The sequence below is a fragment of the Hyla sarda genome, chromosome 7 (assembly GCF_029499605.1).
Source record: "Hyla sarda isolate aHylSar1 chromosome 7, aHylSar1.hap1, whole genome shotgun sequence".
NCBI classification, from domain to species: domain Eukaryota; kingdom Metazoa; phylum Chordata; class Amphibia; order Anura; family Hylidae; genus Hyla; species Hyla sarda.
In genome coordinates, this window is record NC_079195.1 from 122,638,574 (window position 1) to 122,664,798 (window position 26,225).

General features: G+C 42.6%; 1 protein-coding gene across 1 annotated transcript in view; it reads left to right on the forward strand.

The window, feature by feature from the left end:
* NDST2 (N-deacetylase and N-sulfotransferase 2) overlaps positions 1–26,225 on the forward strand; it is a 173,109-nt gene that overhangs the window by 140,884 nt on the left and 6,000 nt on the right. Inside the window, exons 7-11 of the mRNA XM_056530639.1 lie at positions 20,848–21,030; positions 22,074–22,170; positions 22,271–22,394; positions 22,479–22,653; positions 24,941–25,111. Of these exons, the coding sequence (XP_056386614.1) occupies positions 20,848–21,030; positions 22,074–22,170; positions 22,271–22,394; positions 22,479–22,653; positions 24,941–25,111 (750 nt within the window). The remainder of the gene's footprint in view (positions 1–20,847; positions 21,031–22,073; positions 22,171–22,270; positions 22,395–22,478; positions 22,654–24,940; positions 25,112–26,225) is intronic.

Sequence of the window (26,225 nt, forward strand, 5' to 3'; positions counted from 1 at the left end):
ATAGAAACGCCTTCAGATCGCTGGCTATAAGCGAGCTCTCCATCCGAACCCATAGCTTGTCCCTCTTGTGGCGACAACAATCCAGTAGTCTAGTCAATATGGAAGAGAGATAGTAGGATAGGTAATCTGGGAGAGCCAAGCCTCCATCGCACTTTCTACGGATCAGGACCCGTTTGGCTATTCTGGGGTGTTTGTTGGCCCAGACAAAGGAAGATTGTAATGAGGAGAGTTCCCTGAAGAAGGTTCGAGGAAGATGGATAGGTATACAGGAGAACAAATAAAGTAGCCTGGGGAGGATGTTCATTTTCATAACATTCACTCTGCCCAGCCAGGAAGTGTCTTTTCTCTCCCACCTCGTCTAACCCTTCTTCAGGGTGCACAGAAGTGGGGGAAAGTTGAATTTATACGTACTTGTCAAGTCAGATGGAACTTGAATGCCTAAGTAGGTAAGAGAGGAGGTTTTCCATTTGAAGGGGTAGGTTGCTTGTAGATGGCGTACTAGCGACTCGGGCAGGGTGAGGTTTAGTGCTTCGCATTTAGTGCGGTTCAGTTTCTAGTTGCTAAAGGATGAGACGATAAATCAGCAATTCGTCCACATACGCCGAGCATTTGTAGTGATCCTTAGCTAATTTAAGGCCGCTAATATCAGGGTTCTGTCTAATATATGTGTTGTGTATGGAACACCTCATGATTGATAAGAGGGAGGACAGAGGGCATCCTTGACGTGTGCCATTACGTATATCGAAGGGATGAGATAGACGGCCATTAATCCTAATCTGGGCCTGGGGGTGGGAATATAGGGCCATTATGCGAGATAACATACTGGCGCCTAGTCCGATTTGCGACAACGTGGCAGACATAAAGTCCCAGTCCACCCGATCGAATGCTTTTTCGGCGTCAAGGGACAAGAGAAAAAGGGGGAGCTTGGAACGTTTTGCGAAGTGTATCGCAGAGAACATTCTTGGAGTGTTGTCCCTTGCCTCTCTTCCCCTAATAAAGCCTACCTGGTCCGGGTGGACTAGGGACCCCATGTGTGCGGACAAGCGATTGGCTATTAATTTGGCAAACAATTTTGTGTCAGTATTGATAAGTGATATCGGCTGGTAATTCGGGCACAACATGGGATCTTTGCCTTCTTTGGGCAAAACTGTGACATAAACCCGTAGAAAAGGAGGAGGAGGGGGCGAATTTACAGATATGTCATTGAAAGCCGCCAGTAAGATTGTGGAAAGTTTGGGATGCAGTATTTTGTACAACTTTGCCGTATATCCATCTGGACCAGGACTTTTTCCCGTCGGCAGTGAGGCTATGTTGACTTCCAATTCCATAGGCGTAAATGGTTGTTCTAAGTTCTGTATGTCTAATGGATTGAGGGTGGGGAGTGCCGTTTTGGCTATATAGTGGGCTAGGGAGAGGGGTTCAGGCACTGCCGTGTTAGAGTGGGGAGGAGGTGGTAGGTTATACAGGGAGGTGTAATATTGACGGAATGCCTCAAGGATGTCTGGGGTCAACGAACAAGGAGAACCCGAGGCATCCTTGATCGCTGCGATAAACAGCGAATACTTTTTTTTTCCCTTTAGAGCATTGGCCAATAGTCTGCCGGCCTTATTACCCCACTCGTAATACAGGCGGCCTATAAATTGTTTGTAGTGGGCATATTTGAACATGAGAGCCTTAAGAAGAGCACTCCTGACTTGGATGAGTTCTCTCAGGTTGGTATCCTGTTGAGAATGTTTTTGCTGAGTTTCTAAAGAATGCAGAGTCTGATGTAGGTTAGATATGGTCGTTGCAGCCTCCCTCTTCAGCCGGGAACCGTGCTTAATTAGGATGCCCCTAAGGACTCATTTAAGTGTTTCCCACTTCATCATGGGTGAAGAGTCATCAGTTGCATGGTCGGAGATAAAATTTGCATTGGAGTCCTCCAGATCATGTAGACATACAGAGTCATGCAACAGCGACTTGTTCAAATGCCATGAGGATTGTGGTTTCGACAGAGAGGGAAGCGTCAGCGAACAACTTAAAGGGGCATGATCAGATAGTAGTCTCAGTCCAGTAGTAGTCCTAGTTACAGAAGGGAGTAGGAAATGCGGGCAGAAAACATAGTCAATGCGGCTATACAAATTTCTAGGTGAGGAATAATGAGTATAGTCCTTTTCTTGTGGATGAAAAATCCTCCAAGTGTCACTCAATTGCATCAAGTGCAGTCGTTTCCTAAGAGCTCTTAATGTACTATGAGGAATACTTGAGGTGCCATGGGACGTGTCTGCGTGAGGGAGCAGGGGCAGATTAAAATCTCCACTAAGGAGGATGGGACCTGTGGCAAAGTCTTGTAATGTGAGTGTCTTCAGTATGAATCTCACTTGATCTCTATTCGGGGCATAAATAGAGGCTATCGTGAACGGCTGACTGGCAATTTCACAGTTAACAAATATCTGGCTTGTGGGTCCATGAGGGAGGTGAGTATTTTAAGTGGAAGTGATTTATGAAAGGCGATTGATACACCTTTAGACCTGGAGTCCAGGTTGGTGCTGTGGAGCCGGGTCGAATAGTATTTAGTGGATAGGGCTGGTATATGGTTAGACTTAAAGTGGGTTTCCTGTAAGGTCAGTATGTGCGTCCTCTGCTTGTGGAAAGTGTATAAAATTTTGGCACGCTTTTTTGGGCGTGTTAAACCCCTGAACGTTCAGGGAGGTTAGTGTGATGTTAGCTAATATGGTAGGGGTCATGCCATGAAGTCCACTTACCGGCCATGTCGTGGGGGGCTAGGTTGACCAGTCCGCTAGGCGAGGAGATGAGATAGTATTTGATCCTGTTGAAAAAGGAAAAGAGAAGGGGAGATGTTAGTGAGGAAGTAAAGGGGGAGTACAGGTAAAGCAGCAACCCTAAAGAGTGGGGTGCCTGGGTTCTAAAGAAAATAGCCATAAGGGCTAATGCTGGGATAGGTACCAGCCCCATCATCTCGCTAGTGGGGGCGACCGTGGAAGGAGCACTCTGAACGAGGCAGCTATACAACATTGAAACAAAACTGTATCAGCATAGGGCATTAGGATGGCATAATAAACAGCTAGTACTCCCAAGACATAGATATGGCAACATAAACAAAACAAAAGGGAGCACAACGTACGTTATGATAACTGATCTTAAGAGCGCAGAGCACTCTGTAGGGTCTATGTAGTAGAGACACGATAAAAACAAGCAATCTCCAGGTAGCAGAGCGGGATCAATGGAAGCGCTGAGACCAGATAAGAAGTTAAAAGGATTTATTTCCCATAATGCAACGCGTTTCACGGTCACCTGCTTCCTCAGGAAGCGGGTGACCGTGAAACGCGTTGCATTTTGGGAAATAAATCCTTTTAACTTCTTATCTGGTCGCAGCACTTCCATTGATCCCGCTCTGCTACCTGGAGATTGCTTGTTTTTATCGTGATTCTATTTCAGCGGGACGAAGCTGCAGAGACCCTTTGATGATACACCCTGTTCCATTGTTGTACTTGGTTGGAGTACAACTTCATGTGGTAAGCGCAATTCACACTTAGCGTTACCAACTCACCTTTGGTGTTACACTACGGAGCGCATCCGTTTGTGCTTTTTTTATTTCACATGTAGTAGAGAGGCATAATGTGTTCATATCATCAAAATAACACCGCTGGATGGGGAAACAAGCTCCAGTCACAGTCTGATGCCCGAGGAAAGTCAGGGTGAGTTCACGTCACAGAAGATCTCGAAAGAGTCCTGAGGGGTGTCATTCTAGAACCTCCTAGGAGTAAGTGATCAGGCGTTGAGGTCTTGCTGCAGGAAACGCTGTGCCTTCTTCAAATAATCCGACCTATCTTGCTGCTGCTGGCGATCCGGAGGTTTAGCTCTTGGCCACGCAATGGCTGGAACAGACCTTCCCATTCAGGCAGGGCGATGTGAGACAGTTTAAAGCTGGCCAAGAAAGCAGGTAGGTCTTCAGGTCTGCGTAGCGTTGCTGAGACACGGCCGTGTCTAGATGTCATGGAGAAGGGAAAGCCCCATTTATAGGTGATTTGGGCGTTAAGTAACACCTGAAGCAGCGGTTTTAGAGTTGCTCTGAGCTTGAGTGTACGTAGTGACAGGTCAGGATACAAGAAAACCCATTATAGGAGATTTGCTTTAGGTCTCTCGCTCTGCGCATTATATCCTCCTTTAGCACGTAACGGTGGACTCTGCAGATAACGTCTCTAGGTTTCAAGGGGTCAGGACTTTTCGCCTTCAACGCACTATGTGCTCTGTCCAATTCTAGCGGAGAATCTAATGGTCTTTGTAGAATTTCGTTAAAGATTTTCTGCAGGGTTTTATCAATGTCCTGTGGGGAGACATCTTCAGTGAGCCCTTTTTTACGGATATTGTTCCGTCTATTTCTATTATCCATGTAATCCAGTTGTTCTGTTATTGCGGATTGTTTCATGGAAACGGATTTCAGTGTCATTTAGAGAGTGGATTTGTGACGAAATAGAGGAACGGAAGCCTTCCAAATCCTTAACTTTACTAATGAGTTTTGATACATCATCTTTCACTGGTTTCAGATCTCTGCGCCAGGCCGTTTTAACCCCTTAACGACCATGGACGTGTATACACGTCCAGGGCGGATGCACGTTCCCGCACCAGGACGTGTATACTCGTCCATGGTTCTCGTGGGTGCTGCCCAGTGCACCCACGAGATCGCGGCGGGGACTCGGCTGTAACACACAACCGGGACCCTGCCGCACTGCCGGGACTGAAGTAAACTTCAGTCCCGGCAGTTTAACTTTTACAGCCGCGGTCGGAAGTGACCGCGGGCTGTAAGTGTTATGACAGAGGGAGGGAGCTCCCTCTGTCACCCCTGCAGCACAATCGCAGGGTGCTGTGTGTGATCCCCGGCGGGTGGGGACCTGCCGCACTGCCGGGACCAAAGACAACTTCGGTTCCGGCAGTTTAACCCTTACAGCCACGGTCGGAAGCGACCACGAGCTGTAAGGAGTTTTGACAGAGGGAGGGGGCTCCCTCTGTCTCTCTCCTGTAGCACCCCGCAATGATCGCGGGGTGCTGCTGCTTACCTGGGCAGCTGGGGGTCTTTACAAGGACCCCCAGGTCTGCCCCGGTTATTGCCTGTGAGGACGTGCCAGAGGCAAGTCCTCATATGCTGCCTGTTAGTATTCCAAAGCATTGCAGATATATGCTGCCTGCTAGGTTTACACTAAGTATTCCAAAGCATTAAAAAAAGTGAAAAAAAATAAAATAAATAAAAGTGTATAAAAATGTGTAAAAAATTAATTAAAAAGTGTGAAAAAAGTGTAAAAAGTTTAAAAAAATAAAAACACATTTATTAATTAAATATAGTAAAAAAAAAAAAGTATAATGTGTAGGATCACACGGCGCACATCCGCAGCATATTACGTGCTACAGATGCCCGCCAACAGTCACAATAATGAGCTCCCTGCTGCGGCTGGGTAGCTTTGTGTGTCCACTAATAGCGGTGGATTTCCCGCCGGCAGTCATGAGCGGACACACTGAGCTACCCATCCACAGCAGTGATCTCGCCCTTGTGACTGCAGGGGGCATCCGCGGTGTGAAATATGCTGCGGATGCGCTCTATGTGACCCTACACTGCGTCCCATTCATACTGCGTTTCCGCAGTGTTAGAGGTATCCGTCAGCATCACGTCAAAAAGAGTGATGCTGACGTTATACTGTAGCAGCTCCATTCATTTCTAACTGCTACAGTATACATTGGATCCCTTTTTTGACATGACAACGGACACATATACTGCAGAAACGCAGTATGAATGGGGACTATTCATATAATGATGCCCTGAAAGCCAAAGGGGGCTCCTCTCCTTCTGGGTCCTACCACGCGGCCAAGGAACCAAATATGGCCTAAGCGGGGGTATTTCCAAACACGGGCCGAGCAGCGTAATAAAATATAGGGGGCATTTCTTGAAATATCAGAAGTGATGTACAAAAAATATGCCCCACAAATGATGCATTTGTGAAAAAAGGCAAATTTCAAATTTTTTACACTGACTTTGTAATAATTCCTGCCCAAAAACTATGGTGTTAAAATACTCATTGTACCCCCTAGCGAATACCTTGAGGGGTCTAATTTTTAAAAGTGGGTAATTTGGGGGGTGTTCCTATGTTCTACTACCTTTTAAAATGTCTGCAAACCTTGCATAGCACACAACAAAAAAAAAAATTCTAAATTTTCTAAATTTCAAGTTAAATTGTTAGGCTTCTAATTAATTTAAAATGTTAATTAAAAACAACTAAAAAATGCTGTCAAAATAAAGTAGACATCTGAAAGTATAAGTTTCATAAACTATTTGGTCAGTATGTAGAAATATATGCAACCTATTAGTGTTAAAATAGCAAAAAATCTTAATTTTTAAAAAAAATTTCATGATTTTTTGCATTGTAAAAAAAAAAACTACAAATGACATTGGCTCACTTTTACTATGTACATTAAGGGGGTTAAGGGGTTAAGGTCAGCTGCAAGGGTCTGCATATCATTCTTGGTAGGCAACAGTGCTAAGAGAGCTTGGAGTTCAGGGAAGCATCTAAGAGTGCGATGGCGTCTCAGGGGACATCTATGGTCTGTAACAGTATCATCAGATGAGGAGTTACCTCGCTCGCTCCCCAATATTCTGGCATGTCACTATCATTTGCAGCATCCTGAGAACCATCGTTATCACCTGAGTCCATATCATCTGCCCAGTCAGTGACATCCTGTGCAGGTGGACAGGGGTTTTCTGATGAGAAGCAGAGGTTGTAGCATGATCTAATATATATATATATATATATATATATATATATATCTCAACGTGTGTGTGTATGTTCCACAAAAACTTCCAAACAGCTAAAGATATTAACATGAAACTTGGCACATGTGTTACTTCTATGTCAACAACAAACATAGGCTAGGTGATTTAACACTTACTTACCCCCATTTGCCAGGGGCGGGGTTTATGTTTAAAGTCCTATACAAGTCTATGGAAAATATACGTTATTGCATAACTTCCAAACGGCTGGACATATTTCGATAATACTTGGTCACATGTTACTTATGTCCACTTAAAATATAGGATAGTTAATTTAACCCTTAACTACCCCCATTTGTGAGGGTTGGGGGTTTTGTGTAAAGTCCCATGCAAATCAATTCGAAATGAATGTTCTCACATAACTTCTGTACGTCTGGAGATATTTCAATACCTGGTACACATATTACGGATGGGAGGTCAGGATAGGAGGACGGGATGGTCGGGATAGGAGGTCGAGTTAGGACGTTGGGATATGAGGACCGGATATGAGGTGGAGATAGGAGGACAGGATAAGAGGTCAAGATAGGACGGGCTATGGGGACGGGATATGACAACAATATATGAGGACGGGCTATGAAGTCAAAAGCTTCCTCCTTTGTTTATTTGCCTCCCCAACAAGGATTAGGAAGGAAAAACCAGGCAACGCCGGGTATTCAACTAGTGTATATATATATATATGTATGTATGTATGTATGTGTGTATATATATATGTATATGTATGTATATGTATGTATGTATATGTATGTATATGTATGTATGTATATGTATATATGTATGTATATGTATGCATGTATATATATGTATGTATATGTATGTATGTATATGTATGCATGTATATATATGTATGTATATGTATGTATGTATATGTATGTATGTATATGTATGTATGTATGTGTATGTATGTATGTATGTATGTATATGTATGTATGTATGTATATATGTATGTATGTGTATGTATGTATGTATATGTATGTATATATATGCATGTATATATGTGTATATATAATATATATATTATTAATCTCAACGTGTGAGTTTGTATGTTCCACAAAAACTTTCAAACGGCTAAAGATATTAACATGAAACTTGGCACACATGTTACTTATATGTCAGCAACAAACATAGATAGGTGATTTAACCCTTACTCACCCCCATTTGCCAGGGGTGGGGCTTATGTTTAAAGTCCCATGCAAGTCAATGGGAAATATATGTTACCGCATAACTTCCAAACGGCTGGAGATATTTCGATACTTGGTCACATGTTACTTATATGTCCACTTAAAATATAGGATAGTTAATTTAACCCTTAACTACCCCCATTTGTGAGGGTCGGGGTTTTTGTTTAAAGTCCCATGCAAATCAATGGGAAATGTATTTTCCCATATAATTTCCGTACGGCTATTTCAATACCTTGGACACATATTACGGGTCGGGACGGGAGGTCGGGACGGGACGGGAGGACGGGATGTGACAACAATATATGAGGACGGGATATGAAGTCAAAAGCTTCCTCCTTTGTTTATATTCCTCCCCAACAAGGATTAGGAAGGAAAACCGGGCAACTCCGGGTACTCAGCTAGTTGCATATAAAGGAGATTTGCCAGCTACAGTGTTCTGGGTACTTTGAGTCTGAGGATCCCTTCTCCTCTTTTCAGGATGTGCAGTAGTAGCCTCCGCATAAGTAGGTACATTAGGAGATTGAGGTGAGAGGAATAGTCTCAATATGTGCAGCTATGGAGGTATGCTGGGGGGCCTGCTGTATTGCATTGCCTGCTTTATAGGATCTGGATGGCAGATCAGATTCCTGCGGGGCAGTGTGCATTGGTGGCATTAATGGTGCAGGCTGGAGCGGTGGGTAGTCCATACCTTTAGAGGCAGCACCAGAGGAGCCTTTACCCCCCCGGTTGCAGGGCAGCGTGGTGTGGGGAGGCCTCTCTCTGAGCTGCGGCGCTGGGTGCATGGTGAGCAGCCTCCTTTGGTAGCGGCGCCGTCAGTGGAGGTGAGTTGCGTTGGGTCCTCTGCTGTGGCGTGTCATCAGACCCGGCATGCAGGTGAGGCAGGTGGTCACCGCGGGGATCCGCGTGCTGTGGAGGACGCCCGGCCATGAAGTCGCTCTCCGCCGCTCTCTCCTCAGTGACCGGAAGTGAAGGTGCAGCTAATGGCGGCCGCGTCAGTGAGGCAGCAGGCCAGTCAGCTCCGTCCCGTTTTGATAGAGCCGGATTGCTCTCTGGGTGCTGGGGTGGCTTTCAGATTATGTTTCCCCTTGTGTTTGCCTCTCATGACCAGTAGAGATGCCTTTTTGTCAGGTGCCCTGCAGGAGCTCTCACAGTCCGCGTCTCATCCCTGGTGCGGCAAGCCACGCCCCCCTCTACCAATCTTTTAACTAGCTACTCATTGCCTAGTAAATTCAGTTTAAAGGCAGGGCCACGTAGGGCGCATCCACAGCGTATTTCACGCATAGGATGTGCTGACGGCAGTCATAGAGCGACTGAAGAGAAAGCTCCCGGCTGTGGCCAGGTAGCTCTGTGTGTCCGCTTGTATTGGCAGATTTCTACAGTGGGAAATCCGCCACTGAGTGGACACACAGAGCTACCTGCCATCGGCAGCGTAAAGTATGCTGCGGATGCGCCTCGTGTGACCCGGCCTTAAAATGTTGATGATGATATACAACCTGATACACAACCTGTCTGCTCTTTAAATCTCTGACCTTATCTCCCCTCACAAAATTTTTGATCCTACAGGACCATATCCTTAAGGAAGTTTACTATTTAAAGGACATATGCAGCCGTTTAACATAATCCCCTATCCAAAGGATAAGGGATAAGTGATCGCTGGGGGTCAGACTGCTGGGACCCCCTGCAATCTCCTAAATGGGGCCCAGGCATTAGCGCTCAGTGTAATCGCTAATGAGCATAGGGTCGACCTCAGAGAAACATGAATTTGTCGGCAGATAAGAACCATTTGGCCCATCTAGTCTGCCCAATAATCTGAATACTATGAATAGTCCCTGGCCCTATTTTATATGAAGGATAGCCTTATGCTTATCCCATGCATGTTTAAACTCCTTCACTGTATTTGCAGTGACGACTTCTGCAGGAAGGCTATTCCATGCATCCACTACTCTCTCAGTAAAGTAATACTTCCTGATATTACGTTTAAACCTTTGCCCCTCTAATTTAAAACTATGTCCTCTTGTGGTAGTTTTTCTTCTTTTAAATATGCTCTCCTCCTTTACCGTGTTGATTCCCTTTATGTATTTAAAAGTCTCTATTATATCCCCTCTGTTTCTTCTTTCTTCCAAGCTATACATGTTTAGGTCCTTTAACCTTTCCTGGTAAGTTTTGTCCTGCAATCCATGTACTAGTTTAGTAGCTCTTCTTTGAACTCTCTCTAGAGTATCTATATCCTTCTGGAGATACGGCCTCCAGTACTGCGCACAATACTCAAATTGAGGTCTCACCCGTGTTCTGTACAGCGGCATGAGCACTTCTCTCTTTCTACTGCTTATACCTCTCCCTATACATCCAAGCATTCTGCTAGCATTTCCTGCTGCTCTATTTCATTGTCTTCCTACCTTTAAGTCTTCTGAAATAATTACTCCTAAATCCAACTCCTCAGATACTGAGGTCAGGGCTGTGTCAAATAATCTATATTCTGCGTGAGGGTTTTTACGCCCCAGGTGCATTATCATGCACTTATCCACATTAAATTTCAGTTGCCAGAGTTCTGACCATTCTTCTAGTTTGCCTAAATCCTTTCCCACTTGGCGGATCCCTCTAGGAACATCAACCCTGTTACACCCTTGTGTCATCAGCAAAAAGACATACCTTACCATTGAGACCTTCTGTAATATCGCTAATGAAGATATTAAACAATATTGGTCCCAGTACAGATCCCTGAGGTATCCCACTGGTGACAAGACCTTGCTCTGAATATTCTCCATTGACTACAACCCTCTGTCTGTTACTCAGCCACTGCCTAATCCACTCAACAATATTGGAGTCCAAGCTCAATGACTGTAGTTTATTGATAAGTCTTCTATGTGGGACAGTTTCAAAAGCCTTACTAAAATCTAGATATGCGATGTCTACTGCCCCTCCGGCATCTATTATTTTAGTCACCCAGTCAAAAAATCAATAAGATTTGTTTCACATGATCTCCCTGAAGTAAACCCATGTTGTTTTTCATCTTGCAATCCATGGGATTTTAGATGTTCCACAATCCTATACTTTAGTAGGGTTTTCATTAATTTCCCCACTATTGATGTCAGACTTACTGGCCCATAGTTGCTTGATTCCTCCTTACTACCTTTCTTGTGAATGGGCACAACATTTGCTAATTTCCAATCTTCTGGGATGGCTCCTGTTACCATTGATTGGTTAAATAAATCTGTTAACGGTTTTGTTAGCTCACCACTAAACTCTTTTAATAATTTTGTGTGTATCCCATCAGGCCCCTGTGATTTATTTGTCTTCACTTTAGATAGCAAACATAGAACCTCTTTCTCTGTAAAGACACATGCATCTAACGATTCCTTAAATTTCCTTTTTCTTCTGTAAAAACTGAACAGAAGTATTCATTAAGGCAGTCGGCTAGCCCCTTATTCTCTTCTGCATACCTTCCTTCCTTTGTTTTTAATTTAGTTATTCCTTCTTTTGATTTCCTTTTTTCATTTATATATCTTAAGAATGTCGTATCTCCTTTTTTCACAGACTGAGCTAGTTTTTCTTCTGTCTGTGCTTTAGAAATTCTTATAACTTGCTTGGCCTCTTTCTGCCTAGTCTTGTAGATTTCCCTATCTTCATTGCTCTGGGTTGCATTATAATTACTAAATGCTAGCTTTTTGTTTTTTATGATTTCGGCCACTTCTGCTGAGTACCACAGTGGTCTCTTCCTTTTTCTGCTTTTACTAGTGCAATTTTCTGTTGCATTCAATAAAGCGTCTTTTAAGTCGTCCCATTTCTCCTTAACTCCATGTAATTTTTTCCAGTCTGATAGGGACTCATTTATGACTAATCTCATTGTTGAAAAGTCTGTTTTTCTAAAATCTAAAACATTTGTTTTTGTGTGGTGTGACTCCTTCACTGTTCTTATATTAAACCACACTGATTGGTGATCACAAGATCCCAAGCTTTCACCAACAATAACCTCCTATACCAAATCCCCATTTGTGAATACCAAATCCAAAATGGCCTCCTTCCGCGTAGGCTCCTCATCCACTTGTTGTAGAGATAATCCCAGTAGGGAATTTAGAATATCTGTACTCCTGGCAGAACTTGCTATTTTGGTTTTTCAGTTTATATCCGGAAGTCTCCCATAATAACTTCTCCTTTCATTGTCATTTTAGATATTTCTTCAACTAGTAGATCTACTTCTTTAACTTGGCCAGGTGGTCTGTATATCACACCTACACGAGTTACTGCATGATTACCAAACTGCAACATAACCCAAACTGACTCTGTGGTTGCCTCACAAACTTGTATTAGGTTAGATTTTATGCTATCTTTCGCATATAGGGCCACTCCTCCTCCTTTCTTGCCCTTTCTGTCTCTTCTGTATAAAGAGTACCCTGGTATGGATATGTCCCAGTCATTCCTTTCATTAAACCATGTCTCAGTAACAGCCACTAAATCTACATTCTCAGATGCCATTATTGACCCAAGTTCGTTGATTTTATTACCTAGACTGCGGGCATTTGTAGACAGGACTCTGAGCTTGTCATTTCTTAACCTCTGGGCTACTGATATGTTCTGGCATTGTTTCGGGGGGCAATTGGACTCATGGATTTTCACTCTTTTGCCCCCCCCCCCCCCCCCCTTTCCTAGTTTAAATACTCCTTAGCAACTTCTTGGAATTGTTCACTGAGTACATTTGTTCCTTTGAGAGAAAGATGCAAACCATCTTTTTTGTGCAGTTCCTTTCTGGAATAGAGGGCGACGGTTATCCCTCCCTGCCCCGTCCCCATACAGTTCTATGGGACCCCCGCGATCAAGCTTTTATCCCCTATCCTGTGGATAGAGGATAAGTGTTAAAGGGCTGCAGATGTCCTTTTAAAGGGGTACTCCGACCCTAGACATCTTATCCCAGATGTCAGATCGCCACGGTCCCGCTGCTGGGGAGCCCCGGGATCCTCGCTGCGGCACTGCGCTATCATTACAGCACAGAGCGAGTTGGCTCTGTGCGTAATGACGGGCGATACAGGGGACGGAGCAGCGTGACCTCATGGCTCCGCCCCTCGTGACATCACGGCCCGTCCCCTTAATGCAAGTCTATGGCAGGGGGCGTGAAAACCGCCACGCCCCCTCCCATAGACTTGTATTGAAAGGGGCGGGCCGTGACATCACGAGGGGCGGAGCCGTGACATAACTATGCTCCGACCCCTGTATTGCCCGCCATTACGCGCAGAGCGAACTTGCTCTGTGCTGTAATGATAGTGCAGTGCCGCAGCTGGTATTCCGGGGCTCCCCAGCAGCGGGAACGACTGACATCTTATCCCCTATCCTTTTGGATAGGGGATAAGATGTCTAGGGGTGGAGTACCCCTTTAACAACAAAAAGTTATCAAAATGTGCTTCAGGTGGGTGTATCAGAGCAGAATAGTTCTGTTTTGTTTTACATGGCACCCGTGTGTGTGTGAAATGACTGGAAACCGCATAGCCATACAATAATCCTGCTAAGTTTCCATGGTGATAATAAATATTAATAAGATCAGGGCCTATTTTTGCAGATTCATTGTCACTTGCGATTTCAGTGAGCTAATCCCCAAATTTTATAAAATATAGGAGCTGATTTTGTAATTTACTGTGAGCTTCTTACAAGCATTGTCAGCTATGGGAGTCCAGATTGAGAAATGCTGTCAGACACTGTATTGTAGCTTTGTTTCCGGTTTGCAGAATACTACAGAGAATAGAGAAAAAATGTTTTAAGGATTCTCCAATTTCTCACCATACTGGTCTAGAGATTCATAGACTGCAACCACATAACTTGCAACTGACTGTAGATATTGGCCACCTTTAGGTCATATAGGGTACATTCACACATATGCAGATTTGATGCACAGGATTTGATGTACAGGATTTTTTGCTGCAGATTTCAATGTAAACTAAATGACTGAGCACAGCTTCTAATCTGCAGTTACAAATTCTGCGCATCACATCTGCGCAGGATCCTGTATGTGTGAACGTACCCTTACAGGCTCAATCTGTGGTCAGCAGACTGTCCATTCCAGCTTGATTTCTTTTATTAAATGTAAATTTTGCACTGCTGTTTTTCGCTGATACTACAGGTGCACACTGTGCTAGTTGACCAGACAGGGAGATGGCATTACCACTCGACAATCACCTGTCTATGTAAGTACAGGGGATATGGTCTCCTGTGGATTCTTATTAGAACATTCCAGTCAGGCAGAACCTATTCAGTGTGTACCGCAGTCTGCCTCTGGTTACATTATATTAGTTGGAGCTTGCTTATGACCTTTTTTAGTTCTATATTGAGGCGGGTACAACTGGAACTTTACAAAGTATTAGTATTTTCTACACAATGCATGTCTGTATCATCTGGCATCCTCCCCTTGTGTGCATGTCGGTGTAGTCGGAAATCCTGTCCATATATACATGTCTGTATCGTTGGTAACCATGCCTACCAATGCATGCCTGTATGATCTGAGATGCATGCCTGTTTTAAAAGGAATACAGTGGTCCCTCAACATACGATGGTAATTCGTTCCAAACGACCCATCGTTTGTCGAATCCATCGTATGTTGAGGGATCCGTGCAATGTAAAGTATAGGAAGCTGTACTCACCTGTCCCCGATGCTCCGGACCAGGTCCTCACCGCTCCCGATGCTGTCCCAGGGGCTCCCGATGCTGTCCCGCTGCTCCGGTGTCTTCTTCGCGATCCTCTGGCTTCTTCCGCATCTTCTGCAGGGTCCGGGCCTCGCTTTCTGGTGACGTTATTACGCTGCTGCGCCGGCGCGGCGTGCGTAGTGACGTAATAACGACGCCGGAAAGCGGGGCCCGGACCCTGGAGAAGATGCGCAAGACACCGGAGGATCGGGTAGTGGACCCGGAGCAGCGGGAATAGGTGAGCGAACCTGCCAGGGATGCTTAAACTGCTATCCGACAGCAGCTTAAGCATTTTGCGCTGTCGGACAGCAGTTGATGCGATGGCCCCGACATATAAAAGCATCGTATGTCGATGCTGATATCGACATGCGATGGCCTCTGAGAGGTAATTGTATGTCGATTTTATCATATGTCGGGAGGTTACTGTACTGCACTGGGATCAATGTCTGTATCATAAAGAATCCTATACTGGGATCCATGTCTGTATCATTAGGAACCCTGCACTGGGATCCATTTCTGTATCATTAGGAACCTTGCACTGGGATCCATGTCTGTAGCATAAGGGATCCTGCACTGGGATCCATTTCTGTATCATAAGGGATCCTGCACTGGGATCCATGTCTGTATCATTAGGAACCCTGCACTGGGATCCATGTCTGTATCATTAGGAACCCTGCACTGGGATCCATGTCTGTATCATTAGGATCCCTGCACTGGGATCCATTTCTGTATCATAAGGGATCCTGCACTGGGATCCATTTCTGTATCATAAGGAACCCTGCTTTGGGATCCATGTCTGTATCATTAGGAATCCTGTACTGGGATCTATGTCTGTATCATAAGGAATCCAGCTCAGATGTTTGTGTATTGCTGGCAATATACAACAGCTGAGGAGATACTTGTGCAGAACGTGACTTGGCTCCTCAACCAGTCCATTCTCCTGTAATTTAACAGCAAACAGACTGCAGTCAGTCCCTCTTCAGCCAGTGACACGTGGAAGGGTAGAGGTTAAAAGTTTCTGTCCCTGTGATATCCAGTCACCCCACAGCTTGTCATGTCCGCTTCCCTTGGCGGCCTCAGACTGGCTGCTGTGTATAATGCACATTTATGGCATGATCACCCGTATGCAGAGCCCAAGGGCAGAATGATCATAAGGGACAAGACTACAGATTTAACAGTGACAAAAAGATTGAAATGATGGAATGTCTGCACATTTACTAAGGTATATATATGAAGATATATGAGACTTATTAAAGTGACCCTCCAGTTCCCCCTTACTATCTGTGACAATTGCAGTACCTTTCCAGAAACCTATTTTTGTTTCTTTCTGGGACATCATTATGGAGAAATTCCTGGTATTCGATAATCCAGAAATTCCCATTTCCAGCTCACAATTGCGTAAGGACTTAGAATTATACAGACGAGAGAACTAAATACCAGTCTTTTCTAATTCTAATGGTATATGTATATTTGTATATATTTGCATTCTATGCTGGACTGTCAAGAATGACCACTCTTGGGCTGGGTTCACACATCAAAAAATGAATAGCAAAATGTGACTGCAAAATAGGAATACAATATTTTACAGGAAATACAGTATTTTTCATCTAATGTATTTTACTATTGATTTTACAATCTGTGAACACAGCCGTGCACACTGTAGTTTACATGGTATGTACCTGTTATGTGGCTGATTCTTAAATACATATCATGAGTGAAATATTAAAATAAACAAGAAAATACACATGTAGTTTTTTATTTTGATACATATTTGAAGTGTATCAGTTTTTTAAGAGATTAAAAAAGGGTATTAAGTTTTTTTTTTTTCTGTGCAAACATATACCTAAAAAGTTAATGTAAACATATACCGTACCTAAAACATATTCGTATTGTAGACAACTGGCAGTTAATGCTAAGGAGCTTTGCCAGTCATTTCCTCGAATCCAGAATTACATATATACAGTGATCCCTCAACTTACAATGGCCTCAACATACAATAGTTTCAACATACAATGGTCTTTCTGGACCATTGTAACTTGAAACCAGACTCAACATACAATGCTATGGAATCTGCAAAACGTGTCAATGGCTGGAAGAACCGACCAATCAGAATGGACATTTACTGGTAAAACCCCTGTATTCCTAAAGTGTATGCACTGACTGGTGTCTGGTAGCGCCCCCTACAGTACAGGGAGGTATTACATGTTCTGTACTCTTTACCTGTGCCAGGGTAACCTGCTCCTTTGGGCATCAGGTGAGGGCGGCTCCATTTGACTTTTCTTTAGGACATTACGTGTTCTGTACAGGACCCTGAAGAAGCTTCTGTCCTCTACATAGACCAGTGTTTCCCAAAGAGGGTGCCTCCAGCTGTTGCAAAACTACAACTCCCAGCATGCCCAGACAGCCTTCACCTGTCCGGGCATGCTGCATGCTGAGAGTTGTAGTTTTGCAACAGCTGGAGGCACCCTGGTTGGGAAACACTGACATAGACAGTGATTACAGCTCCCAGCAGATCTTTCTTACTTTCATATGTAAGGACTTGCTTTATCTATATTGGTTATCTACTTATTTTTCTTCCTCACTTTTTCCTATTTTTGGATGACATTTTGGGGCTTCAGAACCAATTACCAGGTTTCCATAGAGTTATGGTCTCAACATACGATGGTTTCAACATACAATGGTCGTCCTGGAACCAATTAATATTGTAACTTGAGGGACCACTGTATATCATTTTTTTACATCCTTAAAAAATAAAATTTTGAAGATTTGAAAATCTTTTTAGTACGTTAGAAGAAAGGCTCAGCTCTATACAATGGTAAAGGTAGTCACATGTTCAACTAAGACTGAAAGTATGTAGTGCCCCACAGTGCTGAAATAATAGATGTTTAGTTTGGCATTCCTCTGTGCTCACTCCTGACTAGAGATGAGTGAAGTTACTGTGATTCGATTCATCACAAACCGTCGGCTCGGCGGTTGCGGACTTTAGCCTGCATAAATTAGTTCAGCTTTCAGGTGCTCCAGAGGGCTGGAGACTCTCTCCTAGGACTGTATCCACCTTTTCCAGCCCACCAGAGCACCGGAAAGCTTTACTAATTTATGCAGACTAAAGTCATCAACTGCCGAGCCGAGACATTCGTGATGAATCACTGTAAGGCTGGGTTCACACTACATTTTTGCCATACTGTTTTCAATCCGTTTTTCTAAAGAAAACCGCATGGCAAAAAAACGGATGGAACAGTATGGAAAAAAGTAAACCGTATGCGTTTTTAAACAGTATACGGTTTTTAAAAGTGCATACAGTTCCGTTAAAAAAAAAACATATGTTTTTGAAAATTTTGTCCATTTTTAATGGGAGGGGTCTTGGGTGGGGACTTTAGGATTCAAATGCGCATGTGCAACGTATAAACGTATACGTTTTTCACGTATGGAACCGTATACTTGTGCGTTTCCCATTGACCTCCATGTTAAAAAAAAATAAAAATAAAAACGTATGCGGTTACAGTACGATTTTTAAACCGGAGACAAAATCGTGGTCAACCACAGTTTTGACTACGGTTTAAAAACCGTACTGCAACCGCATACGTTTTTTTTTTTTTTTTTTTAACATGGACGTTAATGGGAAACGCATATGTATTCAGTTCCATACGTTTAAAAACTTTTTTCCATACTGTTCCATCTGTTTTTTTGCCATACGGTTTTCTTTAGAAAAACGGATTGAAAACAGTATGGCAAAAACGTGATGTGAACCCAGCCTAACTTTGATAGGACCAGACTAGAGATGAGCAGACTGCACCATCAAAACTGAGGAGGGGGTTACAGAGCAGCCTGTAGTGATTGGATGAGGAGACACAGAAGACTCAGGAGGAACATGGGTCATGCAGAGTAAGTAAGTCCCCTCCAAAGCACAGATTGGCAAACCAAGAGAGGAACACAGAGAAGGCATTTGAAAGAAATGTAGGTGCCAGTCACTAACAAAATATGTACATGATCAGGATTCAGTACTGGGTAACATCTCTTTGAGATATGATGGCTACTTTTTAGCTGTAAAGTTAGTGTAGGAGTTGTCTGGGCAAATATATAAAAAATAAATTTTTTTTTAATATATATAAATATATAAATATATATGTGTGTGTGTGTGTGTGTGTGTATATATATATATATATATATATATATATATATATATATATATATATATATATATATATATGTGTGTATATATGTGTGTGTGTGTGTGTGTGTGTGTGTGTATATATATATATATATATATATATATATATATATATATATATATATATATATATATATATATATATATATATATATATATATATATATATATAATATATATATAATATATATTATATTGCAGTGTAGACACCATACAATGGATTGTGGGGGGGGGGGGGGGGGGGAATGTTGTGCTAGAGGCTAAGAAACTGCAAGAGAATATGGATCCTGTAATAAAGATGATGGAGGAAATGAATGGTAGTGTTGCTGTCCCTTCACTTTCATTGGATTGTTTCTACAGATACTGGAGAGCACTTTTCTGTGCATGCAACAAAACGTATTGCTAGGTAAACATATATACAGTGCACACTACATACCCTCTTGTTGGCTGTCAAGGAACACTATTCATTTGGCAGCAAAGATAGCGATGTGTGTATATAATGAATATATTGTTTACTCTGTATTAGTGTGGAGAGTAGTCATTTTACATATATTGTAATGAACACATATTCCACTTCTCTTGTGTATAGGGGCAAAGGTTAAGTCTCCGTTCTGATAAGTTACACTTGTTAGTTTGCCTCATCTTTTATTTAAGCACTAATGTGGAAGTCAGGCTGCAGGGTATCTGTCATAGATGTTAATGCATGACTAGTCAAACAACAAAGTGCAGCACTGAAATTGTCCCCAGGAGAGAAGGAATGAAAGGGAATGTATCAAGAGAAGATTATTGTTGCAGGGTTTTTTTGGTGCTGATTTTTAAGTGACTTTACGTATAAAATAAATTTGAGTTATTTTGATTGTCACCCTGGCCTCTAGAGCGGACACTAGACGTTCCCATTGCCTGTTTTCTGTAACTGGGACACGGTGTGCAGGAGATAATGACTGCCCTATTGTGCTACTGGAGGTGTAGATAAGGCAGGGACACCATAAAGACAGATAATGCTCCGTATGCAGGGGAGAGGACTGTACTTCACTACTTCCTTTAGATTGTTGTCGTCTGGTTCTTCTAGATCAGTGTTTCCCAACCAGGGTGCCTCCCGCTGTTGCAAAACTACAACTCCCAGCATGCCCGGACATGGCAGTCCGGGCATGCTGGGAGTTGTAGTTTTGCAACAGCTGGAGGCACCATGGTTGGGTAACACTGTTCTATATCAATTTACTCCCGTTCGTTGCAGCTGCAATAAAGTATTCAATCAATGCTGGAAGGCAGTGTGTGTTGGCAATATAGCTGCCATATTTCATTCACAGATTTACATATGATTAATGAAACTAAAAATGAATACAGGAAACTTTTGTTTGCATTTTGTATTGGGAATAGTTTGTGTGCAATTTGTGTGCAATAGTTAAAGTGGTACTCCGGTGGAAAAAAAAATATTTTTAATCAACTGGTGCCATAAAGTTAAACAGATTTATAAATTACTTCTATTAAAAAAAAAATCTTAATCCTTCCAGTACTTATCAGCTGCTGTTTGCTAAAGAGAAAGTTCTTTTCTTTTTGAATTTTATAACTTTCTGGCACCATTTGATTTAAAATAGTTTTCCACCGGAGTACCCCTTTAAGATGCAGCACAAGTTATGCCAAGATGCAAAATCAAGCAGAGGGCCTATGGAGGGACAATTGGTGAGGGACTTACAAGTAAAGCAGTACACAGCCTTCCTCCCGTTTTCCATTGAAATATTCAGCACAGCACTATGTGGAGGTCATGAAATATTCACTGCTTCTAGCTCTGTAATGTCATGTTAATGTCAAAAAAAGACTGCTCGACATCAAGTGGATATGAATTATAACTAGAAAATTGAACCAAGGTCTCAAATCCCACAGCACCTGCAGCACCTTGCCCTATATACCATCTTTCATCTCTCGGCAAGGCTCATTAATAATAGATGAGTGTTTATACAGCCAAGTGCTCTACTTAGGAGAGTTAACCTAGATGGCATTCCCTGTGTGTGTGTGTTACAGATCAGCATCTTCATGACACATCTCTCCAACTATGGCAACGACCGCCTTGGGCTTTACACATTTGAAAGCCTAGTGAAGTTTGTGCAGTGCTGGACCAACCTCAGACTACAGACTCTACCACCTGTCCAACTTGCAAAGAAATACTTTGAGATCTACCCCCAAGAGAAGAACCCTCTGTGGCAGGTAAATGCCTTTGCTTGTTATGTAACACTCCAATGTTGGACATGTCATGATGATTATATACCAATTTATATCTGCTTCATTCCAAAGGTCACATTGGAGGGAATACAATACATTTTCTTTCCTCTGTGCTTTAAAGGGGTATTCTGGGGAGATGACATTAAAAGAAAATACGTCCAATGCCCAAAGTTGTGTAAATTGTTTTATTAAAAACAAAAGCCTTAGTGCGATCCCAGAGTATTTATTCTCCCCTGAAGCAGTGTATTGTTGTCATGGTCTACTGTCGACACTGCTCCGTTGCAGACTCTGCTCGCTCCCCCTTCCTTTCAAGTACAATACAATGTGCATTCCATCAGCTCATACGACTTGGCTATAAAAACAAGTCTGCATTCAGCCAAGCCACCGGAGCTCATGGCTCATGTGTGCCTTATTGTGCCTGAAGGAGAAGGGCCAACACAATGGGGCAAAGGACACAATTTTTAACATTTAGATTGGGTAGAACTTATTACTGAAAAAAATAGCCAAAAGCATACATAGTCACCAGAACACCCCCATCCCACAGGCTCAACACAGGTATATGCCCTCTCTGGGTATGCCTTCCATTAGCTGGATTGGTTTTGGTATTTTTTTTTTCCCCTTCTCCTCTTCATCTGGATCTAAATTATTGGTGGCGAGAGACATGCCTTACTTTAGAAAAATGCCCACACTCATAACTTCACTATAGGCTACAAAGCCGTGGCTCCCGTGTACACAGTCGGGCTGTTGACGCAATTGCTGTTCTACATTGTAATGTCCATATTCACCCTCATAACTTGACATAGAAGTCTCCTTACCATTCCCCCACCACTACCACCACAAAAAAGCCTGCACATAAAGGTGGCCATGTCACCACACAATACAACCTGCCATGTAGGCTTTTGTACTACTCTCCCTGTTTACACACTATTGCTACCTAGTTAGTAGATTATTATTATTATTTTTGGAATAATACAGAATACAGGTAGGGGGATTGACACTGACCTAATGCATGTTGTCTATTGTGGCAGAACCCATGTGATGACAAGAGGCATAAGGATATCTGGTCTAAGGAGAAAACATGTGATAGGTTGCCCAAGTTTCTTGTAGTTGGACCCCAAAAGACTGGTAAGTAGATTTCTATAATTTAATTTCTATATACCGTAGTTACTTCATGTCCCAGAAGGTTAAGGGTCACTTGTTTTATTGTATTGTCTTTGTTTTGCAGGTACAACAGCTCTGTACTCCTTCCTCAGCATGCACCCAGCTGTCACCAGCAACTTCCAGAGCCCGGTCACCTTTGAAGAAATCCAATTTTTCAATGGTGTAAACTACCACAAAGGCATTGATTGGTAAATGCATTGTACAATATACAGACACATGTTCATTTCTTAACAACCGTCCTCAACCATTCCTCTACGCTTTCTCATACCTAGGTACATGGAATTTTTCCCTATCCCATCCAATGCCAGCACAGACTTCATGTTTGAGAAAAGTGCCAACTACTTTGACGCAGAAGTGGTACCAAAACGCACTGCCGCCCTCCTGTCCAGAGCGAAGATTATCGCCATTTTGATTAATCCAGCCGATCGAGCGTATTCTTGGTACCAGGTAATTGGTTGATTAAAATGTATTGTTCTGCTTTTTATATGCTCTATGGTTATTGGATATAATGAGAACTCCTTGGAATGATTAATTTCTCTCATCATTATAATTCATAATTCAGAGCGCTCTGACCTTTTACTTATAACTGCATCATTAATAACGTGTATATTAGTTTAACAGCTCACATTTGGACTCCGTTATGCTCCTGCAAAATGGTGGGAAGGTGTGTAAAATAAAGTTCTGCTCCTAACTTTACTCATATCTCCACCCAATCTGTCAGCAGCTCCGCAATACACTGTGGTCTGTTTCACACTAGCCTATTACTGCAGCTTCACAGCCTGACTATGGGTCTGATGAGCCAAATTGTGTTGCTCAGGTCATTAGACCTGATCTCAGGCCATAATAGGCTAGTGTATATGTAATATGCCTGTGTGTGCAGTGCTTCCTGGACTGCAAAGCAGGTGGTTCTTTGGTCACTATGGAGTAGTATGAGCTAATGGTACATCCTGAGAGCGTGTGACAAGGGATGGCCCTAAAGTAGCCACAATTTAGTAGTCCATATCATTAGCAAAAATATTTTATATAATGTAGAAAATAACATATCTATATTTGTAATATACATTGGTTAAAAATGTGTATATTTTTGTCCCTGCATCTATTGCCTGAGTGTCTCTGTGAGGAGACCAAATACAGGAAGTGAGGGTGGACAAGCAGGGCTTAGTGCCCAGAGGCCCTGCCTGTCCTGCCCTCACTTCCTGTATTTGGTTTCCTCACAGAGACACAGGCAATAGCTGCAGGGACAACATTTTTTTCACCCACAAATATACACATTTTTTAACCAATGTATGTTACAAATATACAAATATTGGTATTATCTACATTTTATTAAGTTTTTGCTAACAGGTACACTTTGAAGTGCAGTTCATGGTCAGAATAATGCCACCTTGCATAAGAGTTCAGGCAGCATCCTCAATTACCTGTGGGTGCTGGGCACAGGTTTTTAGGTAGCCTGACTAATTCTTTGCCCATTAGAATATAGAATAAAGACAAGAATAGCCCTCCCACCTAGGTGGTCTGCTCCACTGAATTTACTAGTAGTTGTCATCCCGAACACTTTTATACTAAACTGGCACAGCAGTCTTTGGGGTTGTTAAACCCTTTCATTCGGCTGAAGTCATTTGTATGGTGTCCTGGTTTTCCATTGGCAGTGCTGTAATTAAAATGTGACAAGGAGTCCACCAAAAGCAATCACCATTTACATCTAATAATATCTGTAGTCATTCTATATAGGAAGTAGAGGAGGAGATTGGTTGGGGGGGGGGAGGTTAGGGTCACTACTGTCTGGCTCTTTGTGGTGTCTAGAAATTGAGCTTGTGGGAAGGTCCTTAAAGGTTATTAGTTTGGTGGCATTATGGGTGCAGACATTCGCTGCCTTTTTTGTCATTATTAGACTGATTGATCAGTGTTTGCGGCTGCAGAGAAAGCTTATTATACTAAATCTACAACAACCAGGACATGGAATTGTCTGCAGGGGCTTCTGCTAATCCCACTTATTGACTTAACTATTCCTGGTCATCTTTTTAGACGCATAGAAAATTAATTGCTTTTTCCTGGCCGTCCACAAGAGCAATATGTGTAGTGTGACTAGCAGCTACTGCCTGAGGGAGATATTTAATCTAAATATGTTTTTCCTTCGCCATTTCTTATCTTAGAAAAGCTATGACACTTATGAAGTCCATTCAAGTGCTGCCTTTCACTTATAATATCCAGCTCGCTTTTCTCCCCATGTGTTAAAGGATAATTAAAATGGACCCGTCATAAGTAATCATACAGACAAATGCTGTCTGTTCCCTTTTCATGAGAGACTAAAGGCATAAGAAGACAATACAGCTCCCCCTCATTGAGTAGTCTAGAAATCTTACAGCATAAGGTTGGCAAAGCCCTGGGCACTGTAGTGCACTGTCAAAATACGATTCTTTTCTATGATGTCAAACTATGGGATCTCTGAGTGTGTAGAACAGAATGGACAGGCCCTCTAATGGTAAGGAGATGGCTTCTAATCATTTCTACCAGGCTGAAAAGTAATTTTTGCAAAGCGTGATGTGCTAGCCTATTGTGAGGGCTGAGTGGCCAGGATTTATATTTATTTATTTATTTAATTTATTTATATAACTAAATTTAAGAAATAGGTCATTTTCTGACAATATATTCTCCTATTGAGAATTAGTAAAAAAAAAATTTAGCCATAAAGATGTTTGCTGAAAAGTTTTCAAATGTTTCTTTTTTTGTTCAGCACCAGCGAGCGCACAATGATCCAGTGGCAATGAATTATACCTTTAGTCAAGTAATACTGGCTGGCATACATGCTCCACAAGAACTGAGAAACCTCCAGAGCCGCTGCCTGGTACCTGGATGGTATGCTACTCACCTGGAGAGATGGCTGACCTACTACCCAACAAGCCAGGTTAGTGCCGCAGGAAAGTGCTTGATTTGGTGCAGTATGTCTTAGGCCAATAATGGAGCACAATTATGCGGAGTGTGACATAGTACAGGGTAAAAAAGAAGCCAGTGAATCGGATTTCTTAATTTTATATAATGTACTACTGCTGGAAAATGGCAGGTGGAAATTGGCCTGGGACTCAATGTTCCCCTGCTGGAGATTATGTAGAGAAAGTTTATCACTATGCAGGATCTGCGATTTTCAACAAATAGTTACGTGTTTTGGAGCTTGTCAGCATTTACATATCACACTGGAGGCTGTTAATATATGGACTGTCAAAAATTACAGTGGGAGCGATAAACTAAAACTGTATAGTTCTTAGACGTTCAAAAACCTGGCACATCTTAACAGTTTAAAGAGTACCTATCATGATATAAACTTTCCCTAATCCTCACCCCCCCCCCCTCCCCCCATCAGTCCCTGACTCTCACTGACACTGTTTCTTTTCATTCAAAACCCCCTCTTTCTACCTGATTTATTGTCTTCTTGGCTGCTCATTCAGCTGTCCTAGTGTGAGGGGAGGAAGGGGGGCGTGGCCCAGCATAGAGGCTGTGAACACAGCAGCCTGCAGCTCTGAATCTTCTCCTCTCTGTTTACAACTGCATGTGCAGAGAGAAGATCAGAGCTCAGATAGTAAAATGAATGAGGGCATGCTGTAAGGCAGAGTAAGGAGTATGCCCTGCTGTGCTATGAGCACAGTGCTGGTTCCTTATTGTCTGACAGGCAGGAAGCAGTGCTGAGCTTGTGTGTGTCCCGGCTGCAGTCTGAGATTTAGGATTCTAGCATGAGTCTGACATCTATAAAAAGGGCTTTCAGTCTGGGCTGGTAGGGAGACACCTGGTGGTCAGTTTTTCAAAGTGGAAAATTAAATAGAAAGAAGCATATTTTTTTTTACATACAATTGGAAAGTTATTCTGCATACATTTAATCTATAATATATCAAGTTTTTTTTTTTTTCATGAAAGGTACCCTTTAAAGATGCACCAGCTTTTCTAACAGCATGAGCCATTGTCTAGTCTGTTTGCACCATTTATTAGTTGGTTTAGCTTTCAAGAAAACTTTGGCTCATTTAAGCCAC